Source organism: Lissotriton vulgaris, chromosome 11 (genome assembly GCF_964263255.1).
Source record: "Lissotriton vulgaris chromosome 11, aLisVul1.2, whole genome shotgun sequence".
In the NCBI taxonomy this organism is placed as follows: Eukaryota; Metazoa; Chordata; class Amphibia; order Caudata; family Salamandridae; genus Lissotriton; species Lissotriton vulgaris.
In genome coordinates this window covers 856,360,163-856,385,525 of record NC_141699.1, presented here as the reverse complement: position 1 = coordinate 856,385,525, position 25,363 = coordinate 856,360,163, and the positions used below count along the sequence as shown (strand labels likewise).

The following is a 25,363-nucleotide window of genomic DNA, read 5'->3' as shown; positions in this document are numbered from 1 at the left end:
TTATTTTAATTAATTTAATTTATTTACAATTTAAAAAATATTACAATTAAATTAATTTCATTATATTATTTAAATTAAATTAATTACAATTTTTAATAAAATAAAATTAAATAAATAGATTTTATTTTATTAAATTAAATTAATTACTATTTTAAAATGTATTTTAATTAAATTAATTAAATTAAATTAATTAAATTAAGTTAATTAATTTTTTTTAAAAAGGTATACTTGGGGGCGTGGCCAAGATGGCGGCGTGAGCAGACGTGCTTTGTCGGAGCTCCCGCCGCCGGCCGTTAACTATAGCATATTTTCCAGCAAACGCCCTGAACCGAGCACTTCCCCGGCGGGCCTGAGGCCAGCATTGCTGCGGGGGGGTGCAGGACGGCTGTACGGCCGGTTCCCGGCGCGGAACCCCGGCTGGACCCGGCCCGGAGACCTGGTGGCGCTGAGGGCCTGGAGGGAGCGCGGCGGGACAACGAGGCCGCGAGAGGTGGAGCTTGCACGCCGAGTCGAAGGTGCCTGTGCCCGGCGGCTGCTGCGACGGCGAGCCCGGCCCGCGCTGCTGAGCGCGAGGCCCCCGTGATCACCTGTCGGGGGCTTATGCGGGCTCGCCACGCTGACCTGCGGCTTGTCGGAGTGCCTAGCTGGTGGTGGTCAACGACGGACCCGGCCTGGGTCGAGTGAGGGAACCCAGGACTAGGAGGTGAGGAGCGGCGGTGGAGGGGGCCCCCACCCCCCCCGGCCCAGCGGCCCCCTTTCACGTGGGACCACCGGGAGACAGCGGAGGCCAGCTGGCACCCCCGCAGGCACGTCCACTAACGGCACAACACGGCGGCAGTCTGGGACGACCGAGACCACGATCCGCCAGCGCTGGGCCTATCGGCGTGGCCCCCCGCGGCCACCGGTCCACGCCTGCAGCACTGCCCCAATCCTTGGCTGAATCTGCGCGCCTAGCCATTCGACAGGAGAGGTGGTGGCCTGTCGGCGCGGGGGGCGCGGAGAGGATCCACGGGGGCCCGCACGTGGTGGGACAGCACGAGAACTCTCACCCTGCCCGTCGTGGTGGCGCTGACGCTGGGGACACCCACACTGGTAGCCGAGCCCTCCCGACCGCGGCCCCCACGGAGGCGAGCGGGCCCCCCTTGCTGCGAGGAGGCCCCTGTGACCATACTGAGCTCTCACCCTCTGGACAGTGCAACGCGGTGTGCCGCGGGCGCCATCTTGGGCAACTTCCCGCCCGGCCTGGCCGGCGCTTCCCGCCTTGTCCTCTGGCCCCGGCACCACTGCACCCATCACGCGGCCCCCACTGTGCCCTGCTGCGGATTCGTGGAACAGCGACACCACACTGCTCACCCGGGGTGACGGAGGGCTGGGAGGAACGCGGAGGTGCCCCTCACATTGCACTGGTTGTCCCGGGCCCGGAGCGGCGCCCGCAAGGCCTGAGGATCGATCTGCGGCCGGCAAAAGGGGATACCAGCGGACGCGGCTGAGGGCTCTGGGGCGGTATGTCCGGCGGGAGGCCCAGGAAGGACCGCACCATTAAGGATCTCTTCACCCCCCCTACCATGGGGAAGCGGAATGGCCCCGCGGGGTCAAATCCCCGGGGAGTCACGGACAAGCAGCCGGTGGCCTCGTCGCCCCCTGGGGGAGCGGACCCCGAGGCTCCAGTCACGCGGTCCTTTCTGGAGTCCCTGTTCACTGGGCTGAGAGAGGACATCCACGCCCTAAAGAAGGAGCTCCAGGACGAGATCAAAGAGGTCCGCCGCGACACCGATGCCATAGGGGAGAGAGTGGCAGACCTGGAAACGAAGAGCGACACACGGGACGCCGAAATAGAGGCCCTAAGGCAGGAGCTGGCCCGCATCCATGACCAGCAGGTGGATCTCCAGACGCATGCCGAGGATCTGGAGAACCGCTCCCGGCGGCATAATATCAGGATCCGAGGAGTGAAACTGGCCCCGGACACGGAGGACCTCTTTCGGTTCACACAGGGTCTCTTCAACCACATCTTGGGCCGACAGGCGGACGCCCCCCTGCGACTAGACAGGGCCCATCGGACGGGCCCGCCGAGGGCCGATGCAACGCACCCGCCGGACATCCTGGTGTGCGTACAGGACTTCAGGACAAAAGAGGAGATCCTAAGCAAGGCACGCCGCATGGAGAGAATCACCTTCGGCGACCATTCCCCGGCGCTTTACCAGGACCTGGCTGCACTTACCCTAGAGAAACGGCGTACCTTTCGGCCAGTAACGGCGGAACTGAGACAGCGCAACATTTCCTACAGCTGGGGCACCCCTTCCGCCTGGTGTTTCGGCTTGGCAATGTCCTCCATCAGCCGCGCACCCTCAGAGACGCCTGCCGCGTGCTGGGCCTGGAGGAACCGGTGGTCGACGATGGGTCACCGGGAGAAAAGACTTCTAACGAGGCTGGCCCAGGTCGCTGGCAGCAGCAACGGCGCAGACGCAGGCCGAGACGCCCCGCGGCGACTGAGATAGAGGAGGGGCAGAGGGCTGCGGTGGAGACGGTGGCGCAGGGCCTGGTACCGGCAAACAATGGCTGACCGCTGGGAGAGCGGCGCACTAGTTCCACCTGCCATGGTTGGTTCGGGCTAATCTAGTCCGGCGGCGGGGGCGCGTGCAGAGCGCTCCTTGGTCTTCCCTGATGGTGACTCTGTCTCTTCGTCTGTGGCGGAGTGCTTCGAGCGGGCCGACCTGCTTGCGACGCCACCACTGCCCCTATTCTACGGACTTACCTTACCACGGGTCCAGCGGCCATGTGCCTGGGACAATGTTGGACCACATTTCTTTGCCAGTTGGGGAGAAGGGTTGGGTAGGGGGGCGGGCACGGGGAGTTGGATGGGAAGCGTTTGCACCGAGGGAGGGGGGGATCCAGGCGGGGAGGTTGCTCCGGTTGAGCAGGGACAGGGGGGGGCTGTCAAAGATGGGGGGGAGTTGGGGGGAGAGGGGGGAGGGGCGGGGGGGCTCTCCTTGTCCAGGGGGTGCTGACATCACGGGAGGGGCCGACGGGGCTCCCGGCGCAGTATCTTCCGCGACCCGCTGGCCTACGGTCACGGCCTCCGGGTGGGCTTGGCGTCTTTCTCACTATCCCAGACATGCCACGACATCTCACAGTGCTCACGCTTTATGTGCGGGGTCTCAACAGCCCGAACAAGCGCAGGGCGATACTATCCTGTCTCGAGCGCTCTAAGGCGGATATCTGCCTTCTTCAAGAAACACATCTTCTGCGCAGCGACCAGTATAGGCTCAAATCACGCGCTTTTCCATGGCAGTTCTTCTCATCCTCCCTGAAGAAAGCGGCGGGGGTGGCGATCCTAGTGGCTAAATCCTTTGAGGGAAAGGTTCTCCAGAAAGAGGCCGAAATTAAAGGGCGGCTTCTGCTCTATAGCTTCCAAATTGCAGGCCACACCTTGCTAATGGGCTCTGTTTATGGCCCGAATGAGGGGCAGGGAAGGTTCTTACATACAGCTCTAGAGACCGCTACATCCACCACACACACTCACTTGCTGCTGGGGGGGGGACCTCAACATCGTATTTCATAACACAGCGGACCGCTCAGGCCAAAGATCCGGGCAGGTAGGGGCGCTCACGGCGGCAGGGCATGCACACTTAGCAGACTTGGGCCTCACCGATTTATGGCGACACACACACCCCCTAACCACTGCCTATACGTATTACTCGGCGGCACACAAAACATATGCGAGACTGGATTACTTTCTGGGCTCCTCTCAACTGGCGTTACAGGTCGAGGGAGTGGAGATCCTGCCGGCCGCACTATCGGATCACTCCCCGGTGGTGGCGACGCTTCGGGTGGGAGCCATGCCGGCTCCACAACGCCACTGGAGGCTGCGAGACGGTCTCCTACAGCTGCCTGACACCCAGACCCGGCTCACAGCTGCGATTAGCCACTTTCTGGAACACAACGCCAATGATGACACCACGAAGGCCACCCAGTGGGCGGCCCTCAAAGCAGTCCTGCGCGGGGAAATCATCTCCATCGCCACGGCCAATAACAAAGAGAGGGCGCTGAAGCGTGCCGAGCTTACCCAACGGGTGGCAGAACTGGAACAGATGCACCAGCGCACAGGGGCGGCCAGGGCATGGCGACAGTTGTGCGCCGAACGGAAGATGCTGGCGGCCTTGGATCAGGACGTGGCGGAATACGCCGCCATGCGTCTCAAACACGCCTACTACACCGGGGGCGACCGTTGCGGGAGGCTTCTGGCGAGCAGGCTACGGGCGCAGACTCAGAGGCAACAAGTGCGCTCTCTCCTGTCGGCCAACGGCGACCAGATTACGGAGGACGCGGCAATCGCGGCGGCCTTCGGCAATTTTTATGCGGCGCTCTATGACGCAGATCACCTGGACCCCAATGCCGGTCCGGCCTACTTGCAGGGCGCGGAGCTCCCCACCCTTACCCCAGCTCAAGCAGACTTTCTGGAGCGGCCCATAGGCCTGGAGGAGGTCATCTCGGCTATTGCCCGCCTCAAGGTGGGGAAATCCCCGGGACCCGACGGCTATACCGCGGCATTTTACAAGACCTTTTGTCAGCAACTTGCCCCTCTCTTGCGCGACCTGTTTAACACATTTGACTCGCCTGGCGCCATACACCCGGACCTACTGGAGGCGTCTATCTCTGTTATTCCCAAACCGGGCCGGGATCCGGCAGCCTGCGGTTCATACAGGCCCATCTCGCTACTGAACATAGACTTGAAGCTCTACACTGGCATACTAGCGAGCCGCATTGCACCATATATGCAACAGCTGATAGACCCCGATCAGGCAGGCTTTATCCCTCAACGGCAGACCAGCGACAACACCAGGCGGGTGCTGCACCTCATTGAGGCCGGGTCACGCACTAAACCCGGCTGCATGCTCCTCACCATCGACGCGGAGAAAGCCTTCGACAGAGTGCATTGGCCATACCTCGATCAGGCCCTCCGCCGCTTCAGCTTTGGGGAGAAACTCCGCCATCGCATCTTCAACTGCTACCGCCGGCCCAACGCCGCGGTAAGGGTGAACGGTCATACCTCCCCGAGGTTCGACATTGGCAGAGGCACGCGCCAAGGCTGCCCTCTGTCACCGCTCCTATTCGCGCTGTACATGGAACCGATGGCTCAAAGAGTGCGGCAGCACGCTCGCATTTCTGGTATCAAATTTGGGGCCGACACGCACAAGATCAGCCTGTACGCTGACGACGTTTTGCTGTCCCTTACCGACCCGATGCAATCCCTGCGCGCTCTCTTTGTGGAGCTCCACACCTTTGCCCTGGCCTCGGGGTTTAAAATCAACGAAGCCAAATCCGAAGCCCTGAACATCTCCCTGAGCCCAGACGTGGTGGCCGAGATTAAATCGGAATTCAAGATTCAATGGTCGGACGCAACCGTCCCGTACCTAGGCGTTCGCCTGGCTCCTACTGTCAGGGGCACTGCGCGAGTCAATTACGAGGCCCTCACACTCAAGCTCCGGGAGCAGCTCCGGCGTTGGAGGCCACTTACGCTGTCATGGCTGGGCAGAATTGCCGCAGTCAAGATGACACTGCTGCCGCAGATCCTGTATCTGTTTCAGACGCTCCCCGTGAACCCCCCGAAGGGTTGGCTTCAACAGACCCAATCGGATCTGTCGCGGTTCATTTGGAACGGCCGGCGACCTAGGTTTAAGCACACTCTCGCCGCTCTGCCCCCGGCGAACGGGGGGGGGTCGGCGTGCCCGACCTCACCCTGTACTTCCAGGCAGCACAGCTGCGCACCTTTGTGGAATGGTTCCAGCTGGAGTCCGGCAAACACTGGCTCTTCTTGGACCAGGCCGTGGCCGGCCGTAACCTCCAGGGCGTGCCTTTCCTACCACGCCGACACCGTCCCCCTAACCTGTACGCCTCTGAAATCACTAGTACCGCCCTGCGAGTGTGGGACAGAGTGGCTGTGGCCAAGGGGCTGACCACCTTCCCCTCACCTATGACTCCCATCTTTGAAAACCCAGACTTCTCGCCGGGCTTGGACGCCGGAGCATTCACGACGTGGCGGGCGACACCCTGTAGAGCAGCGGGACACATGTTCGACGTCAAGGGGATCCTCCCGTTTCAGCAGGTCAAGGCGGAGTACGGCGTAGCCGAATCGGAACGCTTGCAATACCTGCAGGTGCACCACTGGGTGCTTCACCCCTCGATCCAGCCCGGGGCCCAACGGCACCTCACACCCTACGAACGGTGGCTGCGGACACACACCTCGGACAAGAAATTGATTTCAGATCTATATCAGCAGCTCCTTCTCACTCAGGCACACACGTACAACGCGGGACAAGTCCGGTGGGAAAGGGACCTGGGGAGACAGCTCACTCGGAAAGAATGGGAGGGGGTTTACCATAGGGCCAGACACTCGGCGCACCACACCGGGCTTACCGAGACATTGACTAAGGTAGCCACATACTGGTACCACACCCCTGAGAGACTACATCAATGGGATGCCCGAATAAGTGACAGATGCTGGAGAGGGTGTGGGGGATTGGGTACTCTGGAACACCTGCTGTGGAGCTGTGAGGCGCTGCGCCCCTACTGGGACCCTATCCTGGACCTCATAGATGCACATCTAGACACACAACTGCCGCGCTTCCCAGCATACATTATTCTAGGCCTCCCAAACGCCCTCACATACCCTCTGAAATCCTGGAGAGGACGCTTGATCGCGCTTGCGCTTGGGGCTGCGGTCCAAAACATTGTGGCCCACTGGAGGGCGGTTCAGGCCCCACAGCAATTGGGGTGGCTTCACCGGCTCTGGGCGATCCTGGGGATGGAGAAACTATCACTGGCGGCAGCTGGGAGGGGGGCGGAATTTGCGGAACTCTGGCGGCCATTCCTCGCCCTGCTTACCGGGGAGTTTCGGGAGGTGAGCTGCCCACGCTACCTGCGCCTGCTACGCCTGGCAGAAACACCTCTCCCAGACCCCAAGACTCACACCCGTAAGCGCACGGGCCCTGCGCGCGCAGCGCCAACTGACTGTTAGTGGCGGAACACGACCGATAGAGCAATCCCGGAAATGGACAAGGAGAGGGGAGGGCTGGGGTGGGAAGGGTAGGGGGGTTGTTTACAGTTCTTTGTTTCTTAAGTTATGCTAGCACTGATTAGCTTGCACCGTTGTAGCACCTCTTATGACGCGGCCGGCCCAGTTGGGTTGTAGGCGGCTTGCTGTGTTAACAAGACGATGTTCCCGCTGGCCTCGTGTTGGGTGTCAGTGGGGTTGCTGACCTAGGCCTCCCTGGAGTGGGGACGGCCCCTACAGATGTCTCAGAGGTGCATTTCTTTGCCTATGCTCAATAAAATATTTAATACATAAAAAGGTATACTTACCTATACTTACGATGTAATGCCATGCATTGTAATAGCATCTGCTATGTAATGCCATGCGTTGTAATGGCATCCGATGTAATGGATCCTGCGTTGTAAAAATTCCGATGTAACGGAATGCGTTGTAAAAAACCGTGTTGTACTGACACCAATCCGCTAGATGCACAACAGCTGCTTAAAGATGAATGCTACTAAAACGGATATCCTTCTTTTGGGCAGGCACACCCTCCTTAGGAGAGATCACTGGTGGCCTGAAGTGCTAGAACTTCCCCAAATCCAAATCTGCGGTTAAAAATCTTGGCGTACGACTAAACAACACGCTATCTTTCAAACTCAAGTCAGAATCCTAACTCGCTCAAGCTTTGGCATCTTGAGAAGTCTTAAATCCATTAAGGGATATTTTTACACAACAAGTTTGCCAATTGATTATACAATCTCTTGCGGACGCCAAGATTATTGTACCCTCTACTTCTGTGCGCTAAAAGGTCTGTCTTGAATTAGCTACAAGTTGTCCAGAATGCACCTGCAAATTACTCTTTTCCCTACCAAAATTCTACTCCGTTTCTCGACTCCTTGGCAGACTTCATTAGCTGTCCATCGAGAAGCATACACAGTTCAAAGTCCTATTTAGCGCTCATAAGATTCTTTACAAGCAAGGGGCACCCAGTTTGGCTGCTTTGATGCAACCGTATTTGCCTATTAAAACCTTTTGCTCGGCAGACTTGAATTTGGCCCTTATACCCCACATTAGAAGAGCCAGAATGGGAGGATGCTCTTTTCAAGTCCTGGCTCCGGCCTTATGGAACTCTCTACCTCTTTAGTTAAAATGTGTCAGCTGGGTGCAGGGGCACAGCCTTTGGAGTGCCTTCTGTGGGGGGGGTGGGGGGGGGGGGCTAGCACTGAAGGCTTGGTGGACCCCGAGGGAACCTGTAGCAGCCGTCACCATTGCTTTAGCATTGCTCCAGGGGGCACCGCTGCTAAAACCCACTCAGCTACCCGAGCACTTCCGGCTGAGGCATCGTCCCCAAAGACGCCCTCCCTGTGAGCAGGAGCCATTGACTCACACAGGCCCACCTTGCAAGCTGAAATTTCTCTTTATTGTCATAAGTTACACAACAGTTTACAAATGGGAGACAGATTGCATTACAATGTCTTTTTTTTCCAGGCTGGCTCTTTAGTTGTATTTCTAAACAAATTAATTAAAAGATGAAAAATACGCACAGAGTTTGGTTTCTGAGACTGACCTCCCCTCAGAACGCGTACCCTTGAGGTGTGCATGCTAGGAGCAGGAATGCTTTATATCATCTTTGGGGTGCAGAAAAACCTTGACTAATTTTCTGTCTGGGATGCTGCTGACACCAGTCATGGGGTCAGGGCTTGTTCAGGACTGGTGTTGAGCCAGGCTCTTCCCGTTTGTCCGCCTAGATCACACGGAGTTTAAAGTTCCCTGGGGTTTGCTGCGCGAGTACACATCATGGAGAGAGAAGCATCGTCTGACCGCAGTAGTTGATGGGAGCCTCGCGGATCAGACTGGTACCGAGAGGGAAAAGTATGCGCGGGATAATTACCGGTGTTGAAGCGGGTGTATGTAGCAGTGCTTCCTCGCTGTGTGCTCTCCGCACTGACCTCACATAGTCCACACTGGAGGCTGTGCACCTCCCGCTGCTGAACAGAGCTGTTAGTTTACCAAGCGACATAGAGCACGCAGTCTCCATTTTACTGCCCAAGCCGAGTCTGCAGCTGCTTCTACCAGCTGCTGGTGGGGCGAGGGAAATAGAGTTGGAAATATTTTCCGGAGCATTACTTTTCATTCACTTCGGTGTGCATTGAAGGGCAGTGGAGCCGACGGCGGAGAGGGGAGGGAAAGTGAAAGTAACTGCATCAGGCTTGCAAGGGAGACAGGAGATGAACAGCGCGTGACTGTACGTGGTGAACACGCGCGTTCACATTTCCAGTCCTTCCGGACTGCAGCCTGCGCGTGCCCATCTCCGGTCTCCCTTGAAAGCCTCAACGACAATAGGTCTCGCTGGCGACAGAGCTTCGCGCTGCATCGCCAGGTGCAAGACCTAAAAAGGGAATTATCTTACCTAAACCAATTACCTTCCTGTCTTGATTTTATGAGGAAACATTTTCAACAAGATGACCTATTTCCAGATTCAAACCTTGCTTGAAGACCATGATGCACATAGGAATACACATGGATGTTTCTGTGCAGGTTTAATGCTGAAAGATCATAAAGCACATAGCCATGCACAAGCATGTATTCACTTAGGAATCTTCACAACTGACCAAGAATGATCTCTTATGCACCTACTATGAAATTTAGAAAATGATAACCTTTAACTTGAAATTCGTGAACTAAAGAGTTTGTTTGACAAAGCTGAAGAGCACGAAATACTACCCCTGGGTCCAATACAGTCCCAAAAGGAGAATTAGTGATTTAATCTTAAAACCGAAGACAGAATGGCAGATCAGCGCCTTGGCTACAATTCTCTAAAACGGATTTATCAACTACCTAGCTTTCTCACAACGAGAACTGGCCACCAACGTAAAGGTCTTGTGACAACTCTTCACTTCAGCTTCTCTACGTGAATGAAACTGTCAAAGTCCATTTAAGGATCAACGTAAAAATGATTTACATTCGGTAAAGTAATACCCGGCAGAGAGACAGTCTAGCCAGCCGGAGGCTCATTAACTTTTGAATTCTCCCCAGGCGTCAGTTTGGATCTAGAACATTTTCAGCAATATATCTGCGCACTGGGGACAGCGTTGTACGACTCCGTGATGGCATTGACTTCGGTCAGGACATCAGTGGAGCCATATACGTCCCCTTCGGTGCGCATGCCAGTTTCTACTGTGAAACCTTCTGTGCCAAAAAAGATCTTTGAAACATTAATAAAGAAGAAACATCAAATTATATCTTTATACCAGACATGGATTTTAAAGAAAACCCCAACAAAATCAAAGCACAGGGTTAAGTGAAACCCTGTGCCCTGGTGAATAACCCTCATGTAAGGGAAGAAACTATGCACTCTATTGACCATCACTGTTAATGAACGGTATGGCAACACCTAAACAAAAGCTATGAGGCCATGTCAAGTGGTCTGTTGAGTCCCAACATAAGTTGAGATAGTGATACTGGTATATAAAACCAGCCCTGAGAAAGGGTATAATACTTGCCACATAGGTCATTCTCAGAGTGGGGAGGATAGGCAGGGAGTTAATAAATGTGCGCTAAACTAGGTCTCTACCCGATATTACGTTGCCGAAGGTAAGTAACTTTTAAATCGGATAGAAACATCTAGCCACAGATTCCTTAACTTTTAAATTAAATACCATAGCTATACCCCCCTGGAGGAGGGTCTGCAAACTAATCCTACAAAAGTTCTCAAAGACAACCAGCCAGTCATAATTAACACCCAACCAAATGTACATAGTAGCAGAACAAGAGCTTGGCTTTTGATAGAATCCTTGATCACTGTTGCAGAACATATAAATGAAAAACAATCCTACAGGCCAGAGAGAATCTGCCCTGTAGGGAAAGTAGAAAAAACTCTTATAGAAGCATTTGTCAGTTTATCAGACATTAGCCTCTGTCCCAAAGTGAAAGAGAACTTGATTGCCAAAATGCCCGAGTGCCAAACAAAAGTCATGAAATCTGCATTCTTTACAACAAAAAGAGATTGCAGAGAAAAATGTGTCCTGGTAAAATCCAAAGAAGTACTCACAGAACTCATTCCATCATCCCAAGATGAATGAAACCAATGTCCTTAATAGCATAGCTTTGACAGGCCCCCCCTTCGTGGTCTTCGGGGGTCATCATACCCATACATAAAAAAAGGGGATAGGGCTGTCCCAAAAAATTATAGACCAAAATATCCCTGCTGGATGCAACATCAATACAAAAGTGAATGATGGACGGAGCGCTTGAGCAAATCAAACACTCACCCCCAGTCAACTGATCTGGGTGTACTCCATCACCATTCTTTAGCCCACTCTGCCACACCAGTTCAGACATGGCTATATGCAAATCAGTCTGACCCTGTGCCTCATGGGAACAGTCCAGCCCGAACTGCCAAGCCATGTCTTCCCTGGACCGGAAACAAGCTTCCGAGGACCGGTATCTGGCATTCCAGCTGTCTTCAGCCAGGCTAGCTTGAATCCAGTAGCAAAGTGAGCAAGGGACTCACGTCTGAGCATACCCTGCCAACTTAGGGCGAACAAAGCGATACAAAAGGGGATGATGGACGGAGCGCTTGAGCAAATCAAACACTCACTCCCAGTCAACTGATCTGGGTTTAATCCATCACCGTTCTTTAGCTCACTCCGCCACCCCAGTTCAGACATGGCCATATGTAAATCAGTCTGACCCTGTGCCTCATTAAACCCAGATCTTTTGACTGGGTGTGAGTGTTTGATTGGTTCAGATGCTCCGTCCACCACCACCCCCTTTTGTACCGCTTTGTTCGCCATAAGTTGGCAGGGCATGCTCAGACGTTAGTCCCTTGATCACTTTGCCACTGGATTCAAGCAAGCCTGGCTGAAGACGGCTGAAATGCCAGAAACCGGTCCCCCGGAGCAGATTTGATTATCTTGGATCTCCTCCACCAAGCAAATAACAAATATCTGGAAAAAGCAAAAGCCAACCACCTCGTAGAGACTAGATCGATCTTGGAATTCCCAGAACCTTTGTTTTAACGTAGAAACCATACTTCTTTTGATCGAACCAGGATCCTCACATAGGGAAGCCAGATTTAATCTGATAGGAGAGGGCTAGAAATGCCGTTCAAAGAATTCCCAGAATGGTATTAATAAATCCAACAATATCATATTGTTGAATTTCTGCTAAAGTGTACATACAAGAAGTTATACAACTTTCTTTTTTTTTTTTTTGTCCTCATACGCCAATAAAGATATTTTTAGTATTTGATTGTACCAAGAATCTTTATGGGAGCTCTTTGTGCAGACACCCAGTAAAAATCTCACAGTGCCACCAAGTGGACAGTCAGTTCAGTCTCTCACTTTACCGGACCCTTAGACTGATCTTCGGGTGGATCATTCTGCAGAAAGGGCTAATCATTGGACAAAGTTGTTATAAACCATCGAGCCAAATAATGCAGGGAGTCCAAAAATGCTTCCTTCTCTTCCATACCATACTATCCAAACTGAGAGTGTGCCTGATTGCCCTAATCCAATTTACATATGTCGGAACAATGGTGCTCACCCATAGTTTGCATATTTCCCTACGGGCTAAGACAATTAGATAAAAAAATAACTTATTATTATCTCGTGAAACATTCTCGTAATTAGAAGGAATTCCAAAAAAAACTTGTTGCGTACTAACCTGTATTTCATACCCAAAAAGGGCTTTCATACCTTCTTGTATATCAAACCAAAATTCTCTAAGTGCGGGACAGGTCATGAACATGTGCAGGTCATCTGCTTTTTCCAAATTGCACTTTGGACAACAGGGAGCAGGCCCCTTCGAGAATTTGGCAAGTCTGGCTGGAGACCAATATCTCCATAGAGTATATTGGTTATACGACTTTCTTGTGTGTAAAGTCGAAATTCAGCTTTCCAGTGGTCGGCCCTGATTGGTCAGAGTTAAGTGGATTAGCCAGGCTGCCTTGAAGAGGTGATAAAGAGCAACTGGAGTTAGCCAGCTCTGCTGGCAGGACAGCGTGCTGTTCCATCGGAATGCCAGGCCAGGGGCGGAGTCGTAAACTATGTTCTTCAAAGAGGAGGGTAGAGACCAGTGTAATTTACAACTCTCAACTTCCGACCTTCGGCAGATGGTAGGATTAAGGAAGGTATGAGCAGATGCAGGGGGGAGATTCTAAGTAAATTAGCCATCCTAGGGGTGTGTTTAGCCAGCTCTTACCTCCTTGCTGGAAAATCAGCCATTATGGATTTGGAAGATTTGATGCATTCTGGGACAAAATAATGCCACACTCTACAGGATGTGGTCATGTATTGGAGGAGTTACCCTGCTCATATTGGTCAGAAGTGACCTCCTGCTTGACCCAGAGAACTAGGAATAAGAATCTGAGAGGGGTAGAGCGCTTCAGATCTGCTGCTTGAAACTTACTGAAGCAAGAAGTGCCCTGTTGAGAAGTTTTGTTACGCAAAGATTTCTAAGGTCTGACCTCTGAAGACTGCACCATCTGAAACTACTGCCCTGTGGATTATCTAGTTGAAAAACAACTAAAGAGTGGACTCCCTGAAAGCTACAGGTTGAAAGAGTTCATCTGGAACATCACCAACTAAATCTACACCTTGGAAAACTACCAGTGAATTTGTAAGGGGTTTGTACCAGTGTTAAATGTTACCGGATTTCTGGAGTGCATAGCTGCCCGTGAGCGTCCCAGCGCTGAACAAGTACAGATGAGATGAGAGGGAGGGAAGCTCTGTGTCCTGTGGGAACTGACGTACTCAACTTTCAAGGACCACCCTGGAGCTTCTAGACCCTTGGATTGAGTTTGAGACACTTTGGTACCCTTTGAGGAACTTCAGGCAGAAGTTTAAGAAGTTTGGAGAACTTTGAAGCTACTTTGAGTAAAAGCTCCATCGAGGGACCGACTCAACCTGGCCAGCCTGGCCGCCTGCCTTCAACCGCGAGCTGGCCAAGCCAACCATGTTCCTCCCACTAAAAGCTCCATCGCTCCAGCTTACAGAGATTGAATGACTGGGACTAGGATAAATCTGAAACCGGCGAACCCTCACCGGATCTGGCTACATGGGGAGCATCGAGAGACGACGCGAGAAAAAGCTCCACAAAAGTTTCTAATTGCGCTTGTAGAAAAGTTGACTGGGAGCAACCACGAGAACCAAGCCGCCTGCCTTCCATCGCGTGCCGGACTGGATTCCTGGATTGTCCCGCTGACGCGTTAAAGGAAAGTTTTCTAAGTCTGCTCCAGGGTAGTTGACCGGGAGCTCGTCAAAAAGCAAGCCGGCGAACTTTGAGGGCCCTCTGGAAGAAAAGCTCCAGAAAAGTTTTTAAGTGTGAAGGTAGAAACTGAGACCGGGACCTGCCGCGAGCTGTAGCCCCTCAGGGTTACATCGCGCCTGGCCTGAAACGTTGACTTTGCCCCGGTCTATCGCAAGCAGATAGCACAATACTGTGCTATAATCTTCTAAGTGCTATATTTTGTTAAATCTTTGAAAATACATGTCTACGGTTCCCCTCATTGGATTCTTGTAATTTTAGTGTCATTTTAAAGATAACATTATTTCCTATTTGTATAAATTGGTATTGGATTTTTATTATGTGCTGTGTCTTAAATATTTAGTGAATTGGTGTTTTTAAATGCTTAACATATCTGTCTTTGAAGTTAAGCCTGTCTGCTCGCAGCCAAGCTACCAAGGGTTGAGCATGGGAATAATTTTCAAAGACCTATGCTGAACCCTACCATGTGTTTGTGGCCTTGTTGCCAGTGGCAGACCTAAGTTTGCTGACAGATTTTGGACTTAAAATATTACAGCCACTCCTGATGCTCTTCCTTTTTTAATTATCTCACTGAAAGGAGGGTTGAATAGGGCAGTCCGGTGCTCAGTGTGTGTAATCCCCAATGTTACAATCCAAGTGTAGGTAATGCTTCAATGGAAAGGGTGTCAACCCAACACCCTTAATATTCTTAAACAAAAGCCCATGCCCTGGGCACAATCAATAAGTGTCCAAGAAAAATGATCTCCACGTCTTGTTCCAGTCTTCAGCTAGACTTCAATTTATTCTGAACGTCACAACAGCCTCACACCAGCCAACACGTGTTTCGTCTTCGGGTTTAATGTCACCCTATGACTTATACAGGGCTCTTGTATAGGACGATTCTAACTGCTATATCCTATTCAAATCTTATTCCAGCAAAGCAAAAAACGCTTGTGTTTTTTGGTGACACTTCCAGAGTGCGGGAAGATAGGTCTACCCCCGTATTCATGATCAGTAACGGAGTACAAGCTGTTACTGATCATGAAACACGTGTTGGCTGGTGTGAGGCTGTTGTAACGTTCAGAATAAAATGAAGTCTGGCTGAAGAAAAGATGTTTGACTAAAGCATGTTTTAGGCCACATTCATGAAGAGCACCAGGTGGACATTGCACTGAATGTCTTCTGCTTACCTGTGGAGTCTGCTTGAGGATGTAAGATGTGTATGAGAGATGCTGTGACAAACCACTGTTTGTGCTTTGGGCTCCACCAGCAGTGCTCCCGGATGAACTACACTGGACACCTGCAACACAGAGAGTAGAAGATGCATCAAAATTACTTTGGAATAGATAAACAACAGTGTTCTCGCATAGCAAGTAAAGAAAATGTATTAGAAACTAAATGTAAGGTCTAAGGGCCAGATGTAGGTAATTCCCATTTACAGACTCTTAAATACCGAATTTTACCGAATCGGTATTTAAGAGTCTGTAAATGGGAATTGGGCAGATTTAGGTAATTCCGAATTCAGGAATACCGAATCTGTAAGATTCGGTATTTACCGATTCGGTAAATACCGAATCGGTATTGCCCATTGATTCCTATGGGCCTTGAAGCCCATAGGAATCAATGGGAAATACCGATTCGGTATTTACCGAATCGGTAAATACCGAATCCTGCAAGGGTGCAGGGGGTGTCACTTTGACACCCTCTAGTACAGGCTTGTGTGACATGTGGCACACATACATGCCCTAAGGGCATGTCTGTGTGTCACATGGCACAGGTGTGCATGCACAGATGTGCATGCACACCTGAATTCAGTATTTTACCACATAATAGGATTGTGTGGTAAAATACCGACTCTAAAGGGCCTGTGGCACTCTTAGGAGTGTCAGCTAAATATGGATTTACCGATTCGCTAAATATACCAATTCGGTATTTTACCGAATCGGTAAAATTATCAATTCAGTAGGCCCCCTACATCTGAAAAGCCTAATACCGGTCGGAAACAGCCGGAATCGGCCGATTCCGACCGGTATTAGGGCTCCTACATCTGGCCCTAAATCTATGTATTAAGGAGCCAGGCAACTATGACACACTCTTGTTTATCACAGAACAGTGTATTTGCTAATCATCTCTCCAAGGAGTTAGATAATGGAACAGAAGAAAACACCAGAACACATCGTATTCAAAAGGACAGAGCACAGAATTGTTTGCCATACTGAAATCCCTGAAGGTGGTTAGTGGGGGAGGAGGAAAGCAGAGAATAAAAAACTCATTGTAAACTAAACAATATATCACAACAAAACTAACACCCCTGTACCCACAGAAGATTACTCTGGTCTGGCCTTATCCCTTATGTGAAATCTAGCATTCACCTCGTCCCCATCAGAACACCTGGAACCCGTCATCGCATCCACAGTTTCAATCATCCAGGTTCATTGTTCAAAGCCTTCAGGCCAACTGAGGCCCTTAGTCCTTAAGACAACATTGCCTGCTCAATATCTAGAGCAGCCGTTTTCCTTGCTACTGAACCAACAAATTCTGGCTGACCCAGCTTCACACATTCTCCTTATACTGCTTTTGGAGGACGCAGTTTGTCCAGTCCACAGACCTTAACACCATCATCACAGCCCCTCCAGATGCAGCACTAGATGTCAGCAGCCTTTGACATACGCTAAAAGCTATTAAGAGCAGACATTTCACAACTTGAAAATCTGTACTATGAATATGGTTATAAAACACCACTACAGTCTCTCAGACCATTATTAGATAACTGGATACATTTACCTATTTCTTTTATTGGAAGAATTAATTATTTAAAATGAACACTATCCCCAAAATGTTGTCTCTTTTTCATTCATTACCTTTGTATGTTCCTTATAGATATTTTAAAATGCTAGACTCTAGTATTACAAGATTGATATTGCAGAAAAAAAGAGGGGAGATCCTTAAAAATTCTAAAAATTCCAATAGTTGACGGTGGGTGGGAACTTTCTGAATGTCGTCTTTATTATTGGGCTAGTATGGCTGACCGTATTTGCATGCTGTATGACTTTTGTCCAGATAACTGGCTTAATGCCATTGCAGCCATGAAGAATTCTGGTAGTAGTAGTACCAAATTTAAAAGCAGTAAAAGAAAATCAAAAAAGTTAGATTAAAGACTTTGATAGCTCCAGAAAAGATTAAGACTAATATGAGAAGGTTCTTGAAAATCCCATTCTTTCATGCCTATACACTTCTGATGGATAACCCCGACTTACCCGAGTGCTTACCTCTACTTATTTCGGTGTTTGGTAGCAGCTCGGAATCAAGTGGCTAGGCGACCTGATGGATGACTCAGGGCTTTAATCTTTCATAGATCTACAGGCAGAATTTGCTACACACCATAGCAATGTCTTTAAATACCTGCAGATTCGGACTTTCTTACTGAGCGGGAGTAGCTATATTATTACCCCTTTGGTCCAGTCTGACATCGCACAAATTATATTTGGTAAGCATTCATTTAGCACTTCGGAAAAATATAACTGTTTTATCCAGTACACTTTCAATGATTTGGGAACTTGGGCTGAGAAATGGACGCTAGCTTAAACAAGGGTGTTTCAGTTCAGGAACTCCCCAACGTTCTTGCGCGATACTGCAAAGCTGTCACCTCGACTAGACTAAGAGGCCAGATTTATCGCACAATGTTCGATTTTTACAGAAGTCCTTATACATTGTCTAAAATAATGGTGGTATAAGTCATTCAGCAGCCCACGTTGTGATCCTAAAGTGGTTGCTAACGACCTCAGGTTTGCTACATGTCCTAAACTGATGCCATTTTGGCCTTTGATACAACAGCAGATATCTTTAGCCCAACCTCATGCAGTAATACTTCCTCCAAAAATGATCCTGCTGGGCACAGGAGCTACTGACTGGGCTCTTTATATTCTTTCCATAGCCAGATTCAACATTGCAAGAAATTGGAATTCTGTCTCTTCTCTAAAGCACGAGGAGTGGTGGAAAGAAGTAATGGAGGCATGTGAATTAAAATTTCAGATAGCGAAGCTCAGAGACACTACCCTGATATGTCATCGTTTTTGGGGGAATCTGAAAGATTATTTGGTGTCAGATTGGAGATTGTTGATTATGCTAATTATTGCCCATCTCAAATGATTTACTTGAATCTCGAGAAGTAATTATAATATATAGGATTAATTCAGGTTTTCCTGAATAATGCAATATTATGATGTGTCTTGGTACTCTGTTGCTTGCACTCTCAACAATAAATAAAGTAAAAAAATAAAAAAGGCAGACATTTCTCCTCACCAGGTTGTTGATCCATCAATTCCAACAACGTTCCCGCACTCAAAGATGTTAAAGTCTCCGGCAATACCTCAGTCAGGCAACAAGGGACCCCCCCTTTAGGTAATGCCCCAATGCAAATTGTTAAACATCTATATTATTTCTGCGAAATATCTGCAATTTCACATTGTTTAAAATAGGTCAGATCATTCAACACATCTGCAGTATCCACTACCTGGTCCTCAAACGTGCACACTCTGATACCAGTCGCCTCAATAATTTTTTCAGCACTAAGGCTCCTGCTAATTTAACATTCCAGTATCCCCTCAATACGTTTTACCACTGCCTCAGATAGCTTATGAATCTAGAAGAGATTTGATTTCCCTCAGCAAAACCTAGCAGAGTGGAGTTTTCTTCCTGCTAATCAACTTTGACTCATCTGGGAAATCACTAGGCCATTCCCTCCAACAATGATTAACCTTGGCTGGCAAGGCATAAAAACTGACAACTTTCTAACTTTCGACATGCCAATCAGGGAGAGAGAATTATCTTCTCTAGCATGCTGGTTTCCAAGCAGCCGCCTGAGCAGATGGGTTGGCTGGACCACCAGTACACCTCAATAAAGCACAGAGTTCATCTGCATTTTCAATTCAGAAAAAACACCTCAGTGAGCTTCTTACAGATACAGCAGAGTTTGATGACTCGATGGCAACGACATGCCAATCAGGGAGAGAGAATTATCTTCTCTAGCATGCTGGTTTCCAAGCAGCCGCCTGAGCAGATGGGTTCGCTGGACCACCAGTACACCGCAGTGACTACCATGGGTCTCATTTTCTTGCTCTCTTCTTGGGGTCCAGGAAAGACTAAAAGCATCCCAGAACATACCTGATCACTCACCAGAGCGAACAAACATTGCAGGAGCTTAAACTTTTAGCACTATATAGTCTCCAGAAGTTGAAGCAGCAGACATCTAATGCTGTAGGAGATGTGAAGAAGTCCAAAGGTGACTAACTCCCCAACGTCCTGAAGGGCACTCAGGTGTCCTGTCTCTCATCTCAGACTGTGGGAGCAGTGTGGGACCAGTTAGGGCAGCTAGAAATAATATCTTTAGTTTGAAATACGTATAAACGTCAGCGGAGGGCAAGGATTCCTACATGGGGATTTACATGTACAATAACGGAATGAGCTCAACATCTACCACATAATGCAATGAATACATTGACACAAGTTCTTCTGAGTCAATTAAACAAGTAGCACATTTGATTTGAAGAAGAGTATACATACACATTCAAACTAATGCACTGTGCATTAATAATGATATATAAACACATCATGTCATTATTATGTTACAACAGAGTTCTTCTGTTGGGGACCCCTAGAACTATCAAACAAAGGTGAATCATAAGTACTTCTCATGTCTGAGCTTAACAGCCTCCAGAACAATTTCAGCTGGAGCAGAATGTAATAGGTCTACAGCCAATATCACCAAAAACAAGCCTCCATTGACCAATCTTATCACTCAGATGCTTACAGATCACAGTAACGATCAAGTACCTCCAGAACAAGATCAATAGGAGAAACTGGCATTCTTTGATTAGCCATGAGAATGCATCACGATTTCTTACTGCAGTTATCAGGAATCAAGCCACTTATAGACGGTCTTTACGGGGACTTCGAAAGGGGGGGTGGAGTCCCAAACTCTAGTACTGTTGGGCAAGTGTTCATCAAGGGGTTTCTACTACGGAAAGGTCTATGCTCTTGCCAAGGGTAACCACTATGATTTAATGCTCACATAAAATTGCTGAAATTGCAGAGTGGGGAGGATGGGCAGGGAGTTAATAAATCTACAGCTAGACTATTTCAATTTATAAAGCTTTATTCGACATTTGTCATAAAAGCATCTTTCCTATCCCTATACAATAAATACTAAGTCTAAAAATAATTTTAAAACACATATTAAACAGTTTGACAGCCGAATATTATCAAATAAATAATGTGTGGTTAAAAATTCAAGTAATTTTTTAAAAAAAGAACAATTCATACAATGCAATAGAATAGTTTTTAAACAACACTAGATCATAATATATTGGAATTTGTCTTTAAAGTGCGTGTGCGTATTGACCATGCCCAGGCAAGAAATTTAGCTACAGCGACTACAAAGAGTGTGGAGCAGTCCGTTTCAAGTATTCTCAAGGCTGTTGATTGACTACGTGTGCCAATATTTTGACAAACTGGCTTCAGCCATTTGCGTCTAGGGGTAGCATATTGTGGACAGCAAAACAACAAGTGGGAAATGTGTTCAATTTGGTCCTTGCAAAAATAACAGTGTTCATCCCACATTGGAGACCAATGTTTTTTAAAAGCATTTACTGGCAAGGTCCCAATACGGAATTGGAAATACAATTTCCTATCAAATGGACGTTCTATGATGTCCCAATATATTTCACATGACGGATACATTTTGATATCCCAGAAACGGGTTGTCAATGCTGAATTGGAACCTTTACAGAACATTGCTGTATACACCATTTCCCAATACAGTTCTTTTAATTTTGTTTTTGATGGAAAGCTAGCCACATCGCAATTACCCCATAGATGGTCCAATTTTAGTAATGCAAGAAGCCCCTTGAGTTCTTTTAACCATTTGATACAGTGGAATCGGTCACACTCTATGACATCCTTCAGAGCTTCAGCATAATGACACAGCTCTGGGGTCACCATCAAGCGCCTCCAATATAGGAGTGGCCGTAGCCTGGCTATGTCCTCTATATTTTTCTTGCCAAGGTCCAATTTCAGAGTGAGCATGGGTGTACTTTGTGGGACCATGACTAGCCCTCGCAAAAACCTGTTTTCAGCACAGCTCAATTCTTTTAGATTAGAAAACCCCCACAGTTCAGACCCATACAAGCAGGCACCTAACACTTTCATATTGTATATCTCTAGTGCAGAATTAACCAGCTTTGTTAGTGATTTACGGTGTTTCAGTGCTACTGCACCAGCAAGCTGGTTAAACTTTAATAGAGTATTATCAATATGCGATTGCCACTTCATGTTTCCTTGCATGGTGATGCCTAGATAAGTAAAGGAGTCTACTTTTTCTAGGGGAATGCCTTTATACTTAATTACTCCTTTAAATGAGGATTGATAGTTTAGGCACATGAATTTAGTTTTGTTAGTATTCAATTCAAGTCCTTTACTATCACAAAATTCCCCAAAGGCATCAACCACTTTCTGGAGACCGCTCGGAGTGCGTGAGAGTAGGAGCGTGTCGTCCGCGAACATTAGAACTGGGACGTGGCGACCTGCTATAATTGGGGCATCACTTGGCGATTTCATTAGGTGGTCAACAATTCCATTAATATAAATTGAAAATAGTGTTGGGGCTAACACACAGCCTTGTCTGACTCCTCGTTCTACTGGGAAGGAATCTGTGGTTTCACCTTGCTTGCCCCATCTAATTTTAGCAAAATTATTGTCATGAAGGCGGACAAGGAGGGTAATGAATTCCTGGCTTAGACCTACATCTGCCAGGGTCTGCCACAATTTTTCTCTGGGGACTAAGTCAAAGGCCGCTTTTAGGTCTACAAAGACAGCATACAACGAACCCTTTTTCAGTGTGACGTTTCTCCAGTAAATTGTTAAAAAATAGAGAACTTGGTCAACACTGCTGGTCAGTGGGCGAAACCCTGCCTGATAGGGGGATAGTATATTTTTATCGTCAATCCATTGTTGTAGCTTGTTCTGAACTAGGCGACCCATTACTTTTTGCGCAGTGTCTATGAGACTTATTGGTCTGTAGTTTTGGGCTAGCGTTTTGTCTCCTTTTTTGAAGATGGGGATTATTTCTGCTCCCTTCCATGAGTGGGGGACTTCCCCACCCATTGCCACAGCATTGGCCAGCATTTCAAAATATGAGCACCACGCATTCCGGTCCGACAAAAACACGTCGGCCGGGATGCCATCCATGCCCGGTGCTTTCCCTCCTGCTATGCCGTCCAATGCTTTAATTACATCATTCTCGTCAAATATTTGGTTTCTGAAAAAAACAGAAGGCGGAGGTTGGGCAGAAGCATGGGCCAAATTGCGGGCATACTGCGGTCTAAAAAACTCAGTCCATTTGTTAATAGGGACGTTATTTTGTGGCTGGGCAGCTATTCCTCCCCTCTCCCATTTTACAATTGCCCAAAAGCGCTTAGAGTCCTTGGCAGCACAAGCTTCCTTCAATTCCTGCCACCCTTCTTCATCCCAGCGTTTCTTTGCCTTTTTTTGGGCTTGTCTATATGCATCTCTTGCTCTTCTAATTTCTATTGCATTACCGGCTTTTAGTTCTAAGCTCAAATTAAGTCGTGCCAGTCTGCAACTGTTATCGTACCAGCCTTGTCTCTGTTGAATTTTAGCTACTTTACTAGAGTCTACTTTTTTGAGAAAAAAGCTTTTTAATTCAGAAAAAAGATTTTCGTGGGCCTCCATCATGTAATCCTTAAAACTTGAGTCCCCTTGTTTAGACTTAATGATGTTTACTTTGTTTACCACTAACACTTTTAGTGCCTCTAATTTTATGTTATCTTTTATCATCATTCCCCATTTGAGGTGGCGCTGGTTGTTAGAACATACTACATCCTGCGTCACCATTCCGTTGTCATTAGGGTGCGATGAGGGCTTACCATGGAAGAGAAAGGTTAGTTTCAGGGGATTATGGTCGCTTTCTATTCTAGATTCTACGACCATATCTTGCATTTTGCTCCAAAGTTTTACATCTATTAATATGTAGTCAATCCTACTGGATGAGCGCCCATTGTCAAATGTACTTTTACCTAGTAAGTCAGAGTGCGTGCGCCCATTTGCCGCTCTCAAACCTCTGGCTAGGCATAGGCTTTTTAACTGGATTGCTACATTACTCCATTTTTTGATAGCAGGCAGATCCAACTGGGGAATACCCCATTTGGCATCCTCCTCCTCGGACAGAATCCGGTCCTCTTCGCCCAGGGGCTCATAAGTTACATTAAAGTCACCACCTATTATTAGTTGGTTTTGTGGTGGTAGTAGGTCTATGTTCTGCTCTAAAACTACTAGAGTGTTGGAAGTTTTTCCCCTAGACACTCCCCTAGCGTAGACGTTAAATATACTAAGCTCTTGGCCGTTATCCCATCTGACAGTAAGGGCCATAATGTCGTTCGATGGTATTGATAATTGTGTTATCACGGCATTTAGAGATTGTCGTACCCAAATTAACAAGCCTCCTGAGGGGCGTCCGAGGCGATTTCTAATTGCCGGGATGTAATAATTTAGATATCCCACTTTAAATGTTGGAGTAAGTGACCATGTTTCTTGCAGCATGATAATATCTTGCTGATTAATATATTCAGCCCATTCCAGTGTGTTAATCTTGCTTGCTATGCCTGCAATATTCCATGATACTAGGGATAATATATTAGATTTGCATTGATCGGGTAGGTGATCTTCTTTCTGAGCTCTTGCATTGGTTGGCGCTTCTAATAAAGATATTTGTCCAACCCTTGGGCTGATCTCGGTCTCACTAATCCCAGTAGCACGTATATAAGCTTCCATTGCTATATTTGGCCCTTTTAGAGCGGGTTTGTTACATATCAAATACAATGGTTTTATTTTCTCTGTGATCGGGTAACCCAGATTAGTGCTAGTTATGTTTCCTTCTCTTGTATGATTTTGTTTCAACGGCCCAATATGAGGGGCTGGGTTGTAGCTTTCGAGTCAGTCGCATTCATTTAGATCCGATAGAGCCGAAAAGCAGTTTTCCAAATTTAGTCCCCAGTCACCGTTAGTACCGCCCCTATCCCTTCTAGGGCCAACCACTGACCACTTCGTTCTAAGGATAGTTGGTTTTGCTAATAGACCTCTTCTACTATAGAAGAAGTCTAACGTTAGCGGGACTATTTCTGCCGTTCTTCTTTGGGGTGGAAGAATGTTTTGTAGGATGTCTGGCAATACATCCGGACCCTTCAGATTTAAAATTACACAGTCCCCGGCAAATTTCTTGGGTTTAGACCCTATCCACTTTACTCTTCGAGCTGATAACAAATCCTCGGTCAATTTTTCTCTACCCCAAGGAGTTGCTTGGATATTATTGCCTAGCCACTGCAGTGATTTGTTTAGAAGTGAATCTGGGGTCTCAATCTGGTCTTTTCTCAATATTGGGACATTAGCAAGTACTAACACTAAGGGTGACGCTTCCACTATCAACTCGACAGGATTTGAGTCAAGGTGGGAATCAGATATAGAACCATTCTCTGCTATTGGGGGGGGAACCACATCAACTGGGTTGACAGGGACACATGTGACACTAGGAGCACCAGACTGGACTGATGCCAATGTAGTTTTTGCATTCTCAATCATATTTTCCTGAAGCTCATCTATTTTATTTATGATTAAATTAGGAATGTCCCCCAAATTGTCATTTGCTGCTTTTAATAGGGCTTCTAATTTGTGTACTTTATCGGACAAGTGATCTATTTTGGATATAAGTGGTTTTACTATTCGTACCAACCTAGATTCTAACATACCCATAAATTTATTGGACAACAGATCATCCCAATCTATAGTGCTACTCCCTTCCTCCACTATGTCATCAATTACATTTTTGTGTTCAGTACTGATTACGGTTAAAGGTTTTTTACTGTTTGACCGTAGTCCCGGTCTTTTGGAGGTAACTTTGGTGGGTTTCTTAGCTGCTCTAGGCGCAGGGACTGGCGTTGGCGGGGTAATACTGCCATCAACTGACACTAAATCATTACAGTGCAGATTGGGTTCAACACCCACTAGTGAATC

The 25,363-nt window shown here is 48.1% G+C and overlaps 1 protein-coding gene across 3 annotated transcripts in view; it reads right to left on the bottom strand.

Moving 5' to 3' along the window:
* Positions 1 to 25,363, bottom strand: part of YEATS2 (YEATS domain containing 2) — a 1,498,478-nt gene that overhangs the window by 855,633 nt on the left and 617,482 nt on the right. For all 3 annotated transcript variants that reach the window (XM_086943990.1, XM_086943991.1, XM_086943992.1), the window contains exon 17: positions 15,472 to 15,581. In XM_086943990.1, coding sequence (XP_086800116.1) covers positions 15,472 to 15,581 — 110 coding nt within the window. The remainder of the gene's footprint in view (positions 1 to 15,471; positions 15,582 to 25,363) is intronic.